General features: G+C 36.9%; 1 protein-coding gene across 1 annotated transcript; it reads right to left on the bottom strand.

The window, feature by feature from the left end:
• Nucleotides 1–4,091: 4,091 nt before the first annotated feature.
• arf3a (ADP-ribosylation factor 3a) lies at nucleotides 4,092–9,919 on the bottom strand. Its single transcript, XM_067370678.1, has 5 exons — nucleotides 9,815–9,919; nucleotides 8,908–9,069; nucleotides 8,611–8,721; nucleotides 6,764–6,888; nucleotides 4,092–4,366 (listed from the first exon to the last, which is right to left on the bottom strand). The coding sequence occupies exons 2-5, from the start codon at nucleotides 9,053–9,055 to the stop codon at nucleotides 4,205–4,207; spliced, it is 546 nt and encodes a 181-aa protein (XP_067226779.1). The 5' UTR covers nucleotides 9,056–9,069; nucleotides 9,815–9,919; the 3' UTR covers nucleotides 4,092–4,204.
• Between the last annotated feature and the right edge of the window lie 1,573 nt (nucleotides 9,920–11,492).

Genomic DNA, 11,492 nt, shown 5'->3' with positions numbered 1-11,492 from the left:
GGGAGGTGTGTGGGATTTGCCACAGAATAAGGGGGTGAGGTACTGGGCATCTTGCTAAACAAACAGACTTCCCTTCTTATTATTTCTAGGCTTTTTTGAGCCTAAGAGCCATAAGTGTTCACACAGAGCAGATGAAGCGCTTTCAATACGCTCTATGAAATTTCCACAACATCAAAACCACACAGAGATAAGATTTATCACATTTTGTGGTGTCAGATAAAGTTATCAAAGTGCAGAAACAAATTTTATAATTGTATACTAAACCACTGAATGACTGTCTGTAAACTGAATTCTGGAAGAAAAAAGATCCCAGAATGGAAGCAATTATAGTAGATTAACTTTGTCAGACATGTGGGTTCATTTTGGTTATAAATACTTTGAGTGTTGTATTATTTAATATGTTTTTCTTGCAGGCTATCATTTGTACACAAGCACCTGTCATATTAACACTTCTGACTTTGTTTAATTAAATGGGATCAGTGTTGTTATCGTTAAATAAAAAAATAAAAAGTTTAGATTCTAAAAAAGCAAAAACTAATACAAATGACAAAAGCACATAACAAAATTACTAAACTTAATTTAAAATTAAATTGAAAACTAAAAATATGAAAATAAAAACAATTTTTTTTTTAAATAAATACTACAATAGTATACAGACAATACTAAAACGATACTGAATGAAATTGCTGGGATGTGTTCACAAACTGAAGGAAATATTTGATTAAATATTTATCTAATATTGTTTAAAAAGTAATATATGTAGATGGATATAATCACTATCTATCTGATAGTGTTAAATAAATAAATATAATGTTTATAATTTGTGTGTGTGTGTGTGTATATATACAATGTAAAGTAGCGAGTGTACAGCTTGTTTAACGGTGTAAATTTGCTGTCCCCTCAAAATAACTCAACACACAGCCATTAATGACTAAACCGCTGGCCACAAAAGTGAGTACACCCCTAAGTGAAAATGTCCAAATTGGGCCCAATTAGCCATTTTCTCTCCCCGGTGTCATGTGACTTGTTAGTGTTACAGGGTCTCAGGTGTGAATGGGAAGCAGGTGTGTTAAATTTGGTGTTATTGCTCTACTCTCTCATACTGGTCACTGGTCAAGTTCAACATGGCACCTCATGGCAAAGAACTCTTTGAGGATCTGAAAAAAAGGAATTGTTGCTCTACATAAAGATGGCATAGGCTATAAGAAGATTGGCAAGACCCTGAAACTGAGCTGCAGCACGGTGGCCAAGACCATACAGTGGTTTAACAGGACAGGTTCCACTCAGAACAGGCCTCAGAACAGTTGAGTGGACGTGCTCAGCGTCATATCCAGAGGTTGTGTTTGGGAAATAGATGCTGCCAGCATTGCTGCAGAGGTTGAAGTGGTGGGGGGTCAGCTTGTCAGTACTCAGACCATACGCCGTACACTGCATCAAACTGGTCTGCATGGCTGTCATCCCAGAAGGAAGCCTCTTCTAAAGATGCACAAGAAAGCCCCCAAACAGTTTGCTGAAGACAAGCAGACAAAGGACATGGATTACTGGAACCATGTCCTGTTGTCTGATGAGACTGAGATAGACTTATTTGGTTCAGATGGTGTCATGTGTGGTGGCAACCAGGTGAGGAGTACAAAGACAAGCGTGTCTTGCCTACAGTCAAGCATGGTGGTGGGAGTGTCATGGTCTGGGGCTGCATGAGTGCTGCTGGCACTGGGGAGCTACAGTTCATTGAGGGAACTATGAATGAGCAGAGCATGATCCCCTGCCGCAGGGCAGTATTCCAACATGATAATGACCCCAAACACACCTCCAAGATGTCCACTGCCTTGCTATAGAAGCTAAGGGTAAAGGTGATGGACTGGCCAAGCATGTCTCCAGACCTTAACCCTATTGAGCATCTGTGGGGCATCCTCAAACAGAAGGTGGAGGAGCGCAAGGTCTCTAACATCCGCCAGCTCTGTGATGTCGTCATGGAGGAGTGAAAGAGGACTCCAGTGGCAACTGATGAAGCTCTGGTGAACTCCATGCCCATGAGGGTTAAGGCAGTGCTGGAAAATAATGGTGAAAATATTGACACTTTGGGCCCAATTTGGACATTTTCACTTAGGGGTGTACTTACTTTTGATATAATATAATAAAATATTTTTTAAAAAATGTGAGGGTTCTCACAGATACTCTGTGTATATATATATATATATATATATATATATATATATATATATATATATATATATATATATAATTTTTTTTTTAATTTACATATTTTAAAATGATTCATTTTGGAGTGTAATAACTAGAGAAAAAAGTTGTCAAAAGTGTTATATTACATTGTTATGTTAGTACTTTAACTTAAACTTATTTCAATTCATTGCCAAGACATTTAACTTTTTTTTTTCATTTATTATTTATATTTTATCTTATTTGAGCTTTATTGAAAATGAATGAAAATGATTTTTAAAGGTGCAATGTGTAAATTTTGGAAGGATCTATTGACAGAAATGCAATATAATATACATAACTATATTTTCAGTGGTGTATATAGACCTTACATAATGAACCATTATGTTTTTATTACCTTAGAATAAGCCATTTATATCTCATACACCGCGGGTCCCCCCTTCATGTCAAGTCATCATTTTGCGCCGACATGTTTCTACAGCAGCCCTAAACGGACAAACAGAGCGCGTTTCATCACTATGTTGTTCTTCTTCTAAATCGTTCTTGTTTTTAGAGGCAGCTTGCATTGTCACTACGTTGAATACACACAAGTAGTAGTAGAATGAGTCATCTGGTTTATTAGAAGCAAAGACCGTTCTTTGTTAGAAGGAAAGAAGAAACCTCATTGCTAATCTCTGCTGTCTCAGACGAGTTGAAGAGCTAAAGAGATGCATATTTGGATAAATGCAAGTATGGATAACTAAAAAGGATATTAATGCTTGCAGAATTAACTTTTTTTCATAGTTTCTCAATGCAAGGAACAAAAAAATGTATGGACACTGGACACATTTTACAATAATAGATATTCAAAATAAATTATATAAGTGCATACTTTATTAAGCGTGCAAAATATATAAACACACTTAGTCATTCATGAGCGTACACACAACCATATTTGAGTCTATTAGTACCCATGTCAACTGTAAAGTCACTTTGACACTCTTTTCAGCATTTGTGTGAACCAAATGCTTTTTAATCAGCTACACCAGTCACATGGCTATAGAGATCTACCCTTGTTCTTCTCTGCCCATGCAACACTAGCAAAAAGTCACTATAACATAAATGTAACACAAGTACTGACACATTCAATGAGCATGTCTATACATATACGGGACGACAAACAGCATGCAAGAGCAGCGGATATAGTCGGTGAAACAAATACTTTTAGCTACACAACAGAACAGAATGAAACAACTACACAAAAGAAATAGTTCTTGTACACAAACACTGTGCTATTTAGTTGTTGCGAAGTACGCATGCCAAGACAAGAGATCCACAGTCGGCTCCTGTATCTATTTACAAACAGTACTAACCAAAGCTTGCTCAGCAACCTGTGCAGAGACACTGGTTATTGTGTGGATACATGCAATAAGAGCATCATCACCACTCTGTAACACTGACAGTCATGAAGTCTGGCTGATATGCTGCTGATAAATCACAATGCATTTCTATTTCATTTTCAGTAGCAAAACAACGACACTATAGCAAAAACCGCAACATGTTTCTCCGTTATTTTCTGAATATTATTTCACATGATTTTATTTAAATATTTCGGGAAACTGAATCAACAGGTTTCTCATCTATATCAGTGCAGTTAATATAGTTTAAATGACCTGCATTTAAGCGATACCTCCATATTCCATAGTAGTAATATAAGTAAAAGGTTTTCATTCACTTCCTGTCTTTTATACATTTAAAGTGTACAGACGCAAGAAACTGAGATGTTTAAAACACATAAGAACAGTAAAACATGTCTATCTTCACTAGTAAATATGAATATGAATCATGGGCGCTAGCGCTACCCCAATCATCTCACAGATCTGTTATGTGGGGCGTAGAGAGGGGTTACACTGTCTGAGATGACCCGACTCCCGTTGGTCTCAACTTGTAAACTGAATAAAAGAAACTTGGAAACCACTGGTGCTCCATGACGAGCTGCCACTCAGGTGACTCCTCTCCCACCGGTTCCACTTGGATCCAGTCTGCCTCATTTCTTGTTCTTGAGCTGGTTGGCCAGCCAGTCCAAACCCTCATATAGGCCGTCTCCGCTGGTGGCACAAGTGGCCTGGATGTACCAGTTACGATGGCGCAGGGAGTGGAGACCCAGCTTATCTGTGATTTCTGCAGCATTCATTGCATTTGGCAGATCCTGTAGAGTGAGAAAGAAACATACACAACTACAAATCTTACTATGTATACAGCCTTCATAGTTACAAACACTTGGTTCAATCAAATTGTTAGCTTGGAGTCGAATGTTAGCTTGCAGTCGATTGTAAGAAAGGGGCGGGGTTTAAGCAATCTAAATAATTGGAGAAGTCCAGAGTATGCCACCAGAGGGGAGTCTGTCATTTTCATTGCTAGATCGAGTTATGGCATTTTAACTAAACATTACAAGAAAATTAAAAATCCAATAAACAATGTTTTTTTAAAAATGAAAAATGAAATATAAATGGATGAATCATTCACAGTAAGATCAATAACATGCATTTACAAAATAGATCATTTTTCATTTCATGCCGACTTTAAAATTTTATACTAGTTTCTCTAAAAACTTTACTCAGTTAATATTAAAAATAAATTAAATTAATTATAAATTACAAAGGAACTAGGGATGCACTGCTATTAAAATTCTGGCCAACACGGCCGATAATTATTTTCAAATTATGGTGGAAATCAAAATTCTATACTATTTTGTCTAAATAAAAAAATTATACAAAAAATTATACATTTATAATTTAAAATAAATTGATAATACATTTTAAATATAAAATAAAAAAATAAATTAAAACACTAATTTCAGTTGTTTAAATTGCTTTGATTTTAGGCATCACTACAATTTAGTGTGCAGTATGAAAAATAGATATTATTTTTTTAGATTCGTTAAAGATTCCATTTAAAGGAATAGTTCACCCAAAAATGAAAATTATCCCGTAATTTACTCATCCTCAAGCCATCTAGGTGTATATGACTTTCTTCTTTCAGCTGAACAAATCAGAGTTATATTAAAAAAACATCCTGGCTTTTCCCAGCTTTGTAATGGGATTGAATGGCACCCAAGTTTTTGAAGTTCCAAAAAGCGCATCCATCCATCATTACCATAATCCATCAGACTCCAGTGGGTTAATAAATGCTGTCAGAAGTGAAGCAAAGGGTTTTTGTAAGAAAAATATCCATATTTAATACTTTATAAACTATAATCACTGGCTTCCAGGAATGGCCGTACACGAGTCAAGTTCGGGTGGAAGAATTTTTATTTTATTTTATTTTTTTTGGGTGAACTATCCCTTTAAACAATTCGTTTTTAAATATTAACATGTGAGCACATTTTGTGAGCATTAGGTGATGGCAAAAGTAACCTGAATTTGACAATAGAGAAAAAAGCATGTGCAATTATACAGTATATACAATCATAATAAATGCCCTCAACAATGTAATATCAGGGACATCCAACCTCAGACAGTCTAACTATCTCTCTTGGCCTGGGTGCACAATCTCTAGCATTATTTTTGATCACGGCTTCTGGTTTGTTGTTGTATCACTAATTGTGTCATCAGGTTCTGCTCTCATATTGGTTTTTGATTTGACGGTCGTTGTAGGAGAAGCCACACTGCAGGACTGTGCCTCAAAACTTCTGTCACTGCCAGAATTTCATTAGAGGTAAAATTTGATTGCAATGGTCATTAATCGGCTGTCGGCGAACATGTCAAACTAATGATCGAAGACTTCAGATTTTAGACTAGGATCCAAGGAATCTTTTAGGATTCGCAAAATTTGTCTCAGAAGTCCAAATCATAGCCAAAATCATACAGTGTGGACCCGGCTTGAGTTGTTAACCCCATTATATAAAACATTAAGGGCTGATACAGACAAGCATATAGGACAGCAGCTTTAAGTTCCTCAGCATCCATATCAAAGAGGATTTCCCATGGTTCCTCAGCTGATTTTCCTGGAGGCTGATTTTCCGAAAAGTCTACATTTCTCTTGAGAACTTTAACAGATTCAATGTTGGGAGCATCATGGCCTACTGCATCACACTATGATACGGCAGCTGCACATCTTCAGATCAAAGAGACCTACAGCGGGTGGTCAAAACTGCTCAACACATCAGCGGCAGACCTCAACAACCACTGCCGGCAATGAGTTCTGCAAATCATCAGAGAGCTCATCCAGCCCAAAAATAGTCTGCTTTCACCTCTGCCATCTGGAAGATTGAGGCAAACACACAGAGGCACGCTGAGGAAGCAGACTGAGGAACATTTTCTATCGTACAAACCTTGCCTTGCTGAACTCTGATCACTGCTCACCATTATATGACATTTTCTACAATAATTCCTAACTACCCAGTCCACTAATGAACTACCTACAGGGACATCACCAATAATTCAATATGATTCCATCGTCAAAAAATCAACACATAGGTTACAGAAACTGATGCACATACTAAGGCTGCTTTGAAAGTTATATTGGTAGATGGCAAATGCAATGCTAACGTCAATAAATTGTTTCTGATTTGAAGAACGCAGCAGAAGCATAAGGAAGCTCTTGCCTGCTTGTTGGCAAAGACGAGGAGTACAGCGTCTCTCAGTTCATCCTCAGCCAGCATCCTCATCAGCTCTTCTCTGGCTTCATTCACTCGCTCACGGTCATTGCTGTCCACCACGAAGATCAGACCTTCAAAATACATGGGAAATTATGTAGAAATGTGGTTATGGAGAGGCAGTAATTATTAACGGGGACATTAAAACTTGACAAGCATTGTTTCTTTCCTCTATTGATGTATGTACAACTTCAAATTTAAACAAATTAATACTTTAAATCAGCTATGATGCATTAAATTGATCAAAAGTGACATTTATAATGTTACAAATTATTCCTATTTCACATAAATGCTGCTCTTTTGAAAGTTCTATTCATCATTTCAATAATCCTGAAAAAATGCATCACAGTTCCCACAAAAATATTGAGCAGCACAACTGTTTTCAACATTGATAATAATAAATGTTACTTGAGCAGAAATTCAGCATAGAATGATTTCTGAAGGATCATTTTACTGTATTTTTGATCAAATAAATGCAGCATTGGTGAGTATTAGAAACTTGCTGTCTTACTGACCATAGACTTTTCAGGCTTTAGTTTAAAGGTGCCCTAGAATCAAAAATTGAATTTACCTTGGCATAGTTGAATAACAAGAGTTCAGTACATGGAAATGACATACAATGAGTTTCAAACTCCATTGTTTCCTCCTCCTTATGTAAATCTCATTTGTTTAAAAGACCTCAGAAAAACAGGCGAATCGCAACATAACACCGACTGTTACGTAACAGTCGGGATCATTATTATGTATGACCCCAATATTTGCATATGCCAGCCCATGTTCAAGGCATTACACAAGGGCAGGCAGTATTAACGTCAGGAAAATGGCAGATGGAGCGATAATAACTGACATGATCCATGATTACATTATATTTTTAGTGATATTTGCGCATGCGCGATTTAAAGGGGCCGCAGCCTGAACCGTTGCATAGTTAATGATGCCCCAAAATAGGCAGTAAAAAAATTAATTTAAAAAAATCTATGGGGTATTTTGAACTGAAACTTCACAGACACATTCAGGGGACGCCTTAGACTTAGGGTGCTTTCACATTAGCACTTTTGGTGCGCACCCGGGTTCGATTGACGTCAGAGTTCGGTACGTTTGGATGATGTGAACACGGTCTTCTGAACTCGGGTGCGCACCCACGAACCGTACCCGAGTCCGCTTAAAAAGGGTGGTCTGGGGTGCGGTTCAAGTGAACTCCGGTACGGTTCGCTTGTGATATGAATGCAAACGTACCAAATTGCGGAAGTGAACCGCTATTAATGCCGTATTATTTGATAAAAATGTGAGTTTGTGTGTGTTTCACTCACTTTCCCGATGAGCGTGAGTCACGTGCTGCAAAGAGAGAGCTGTAGCGTAGCTTTTCTCATTATTGCTCGCCTTCAGCATTGTACATTCGCGGCAGATAGACGCAAGAGCCGTTATGAACAAAACCAACGGTTCAAAAACAAAAATCTAAAAGTGAGGAGAGCAACGTTATGCATTTTGCCCCCTTCTCCTGTGCCATCGTTACTAAGCAACGTAGTAAACAGCTGCTGGTTTGATGACGCAAACGAACCGCGGGTCGGACCCAAATGATATAATGTGAACACAGTCCAGTGGGCGCAGGGGGAGGGGGGAGCAATCGAACTCGGGTTCGGTCCAGGCAATCGAACCAAGTGTGAAAGCACCCTTATATTACATCTTGTAAAAACATCATCATTTATGATTTGCAAGGTGTTTGGCTGTTTATTTAACACCCTATTTGTGTGTTTAGTGTGTGTGTGAGTATGTATGTATATGAGTCCTCTTCTCACCTTGTGTGTTCTGGAAGTAGTGACGCCACAGAGGTCGGATTTTGTCCTGGCCACCAACATCCCATACTGTAAAACTGATATTTTTGTACTCGACAGTCTCTACGTTAAAACCTAGTAACAAAACAGCACAAAGGGACACAAATTACACGCTGGCAAGACTGGTAAACATGACTTTATGCTTTACAAGTATAGCAGACTTAGTCTAGAACTTCACATAGACTTTGTCTCTATGTAAGAGGAAAATAATACAATAATAATAAAGCGATTAAACATTTTAAGTCTGAAAATGTGCTTCACCAATAGTAGGAATGGTAGTCACTATCTCTCCCAGCTTCAGTTTGTACAGGATTGTGGTTTTCCCAGCTGCATCCAGCCCGACCATCAAAATCCGCATCTCCTTTTTCCCAATGAGGCTCTTCAAAAGGTTGCCAAAAATGTTCCCCATGGTAGCTGGTTAGTCTTTACCAATATAAAAAGACAAAATCTTGCGTCAGTTTTCTTAAATGACAACTGTCTTACCAGTTAAAGGCATTGACCCTTTCAAAAAGAACACTTGCTACTGTTTTCTCCTAACTTCATCTAATTCAAATACTAACATTAGTACACGTTCACCCTTACAAATATCACAATGTTGCTCTTATAGACTCTTCTAGAAACCCCTCTGCAATGATTACTACATCCATGATCTTTAACTATGGCTGGACAAATCATAAAATATCATATTTTTTTCACAGAGCGCACACACCAAATATTGACAATTTCCATGTTTGAGTGAATCCTTTAGCTTTGCAATACGTAAAATATGTACGCTTTATTAAGTTTGCTTTGCATTTGGAAAAAAATAGCAGTTACTGGAGCCTGTAAACCTTAAAAACAGATTCAGAGCACGTGAACATATCAGTGATGTCATGTTAGTGTAAGGTCATCTTGAACTAAGGTCATCATGCACTGATTAAATAAATGTGTATTGAACATTAAGTCAAGGACAATGTATAGGCTATACATAAAAAAATCTGTAAAAATGACAAGACTATGTCCCTAGTCCAGTCTGATGTGTCGTTGCTTTTTAAATATGCAATTCGAAACACCTATATTAGAATAAGTAATATAGTACTGCTTTATTTTGACAGATTGAGATGCACCATGGACAGAGTTATGAGATGTGACTCTTTTAAAGTGTTTGTAAGGAAGAGAGGTTTCTCACCCTCCATAAAATGGTGATGACATCAACATCACGAGTGGATCATTTAAATGCCTGAAAATCTGAAACTGTTGATTTGTATCACAATTTAAATCCAAAAGACCTACGAAAGCCCAGATCTGATCACATTCAGGTTTTAGAATCAGATGGTTTTAACACAATGGCAAATGGAAACAATCGTTTAAAATCTGAAAAACCTTGACATGAGAATTGATTTTTGATGTCAGCCTACACATATGTGGGCTGCTAATGAATACACAAGAGATGTTCACATTAGGTTGTATGATTTATAAAACAGAATGGTAAACCGGTCGCATCAGGTTTAAACGTCTAACACCTTTTATTTTTGTCACGACGTAGAAATACTATAGCAGCAAGCGCCGGCCTGAGTATTGATAAATCATGAATTACTCAGATATTCCGTGTAAACAAAATCTAACAAATAGCCTACCATTTCGCCAGCAACGTCTAATCTATTTTAGAAGAAATTATAGCCTATTTTATTTTCACGTTTTGCAGCATCCCTACTCACCTCCGAGACCGACACCGGATAATTTCACGCAAGTCACTCCAGTCTCGCGATATCAGCGGAATGAGCAAGAGTGCGTTAAAGATCTCGCGATAACATCGAAGCGCATCCTGGTATGTGCATTCAAAATGTCAATGAATGAAGCTCATGCAAGCGGTGGTCTATATGAACGAGAAATATTTACCTAGGCTATACGCATTGCTACTTCAAATTACCTAAAAATTACAAACTATGTCTTTACAATTTGTTGGCATATAATGTTTATGAAAAAATATAAGCACTAAAATGTGATTTAAAAAGCAAACAAAAACTCACTCAGTCTTTTTTGACTTTTTTTAAACTCAATAACTCGTTGCAGGATGAAAGCAGATTTTAATGTTATGATTTGTATAAATGTTTCATAAACATAGAGGACACAGTTGTGAAACTTTATGAATAAAAATAGAGGTATATTTAAGAGTGGTTTTTGTTAAATCAGGAAATAAAACTATGGAAGATTCAAATTTTTATATTTTAACTTTGCTTAAGTTTAATAGGCTAGATATTTTAATCTAAAGCTTTGAGTTATGGTCTGAGGACAGGTGCTTTTAGTAGATAGAAATATAATGTAATGTCATAAGTTTGATTAAAAAAACTAGAATAAATCAAATTAAATTGTGCATTTGAGTAGCTAAAGAACCTTCTGATGATCTCTAAATCATTTCAGAGTGTTTATCTGGTTAAGTTGGCAGGTAAAGTTGTTTTGTCTCATGTCTCCATAATCAGCGAACTAGTACATTTTGAAATGTGTATTATGTGATAATTTACAACTGAAGGATCTGTTGCTGCAAATGTTTGGAAGCACATTTCCATATTGTGATTAATTATTCAGCTATGACTGAACCTAATGAATAAGTAACCTTCTAGATGCTGCCAAATTACAGAACTTGGCAGCAACTATCTGATTTCCTCAGGCTGCCAACTCAGTAGTTACTTACTTAGTAGTTGCGTGCCAGATTATCAGTAGTGAAGCCAAAGATCATAGAGTAAAATCATATGGTTAAACTACAAGAAATACACGCAGCTTCATGACATGCAAAAATCTTAATGGGTCTAATAATTACAGGACTTGTCCACTGCTTCAATACATTTGTTAAAAACGTCTGTTAAAAT

The sequence above is a fragment of the Chanodichthys erythropterus genome, chromosome 20 (assembly GCF_024489055.1).
Source record: "Chanodichthys erythropterus isolate Z2021 chromosome 20, ASM2448905v1, whole genome shotgun sequence".
NCBI lineage: Eukaryota > Metazoa > Chordata > Actinopteri > Cypriniformes > Xenocyprididae > Chanodichthys > Chanodichthys erythropterus.
The sequence above is the reverse complement of the archived record's forward strand: the minus strand, read 5'-3'. Positions and strand labels throughout refer to the sequence as shown.

Bases quoted from the DNA above. Each gene is read 5' to 3' on its own strand.
- arf3a (XM_067370678.1), bottom strand. From the start codon at position 9,055: ATGGGGAACATTTTTGGCAACCTTTTGAAGAGCCTCATTGGGAAAAAG. The intron at 6,889-8,610 runs GTGAGAAGAGGA...TGTATTTTGAAG, and splicing joins CTACTTCCAGAACACACAAG to GTCTGATCTTCGTGGTGGAC. The intron at 4,367-6,763 runs GCAAGAGCTTCC...CTCACTCTACAG, and splicing joins TCGTCTTTGCCAACAAGCAG to GATCTGCCAAATGCAATGAA.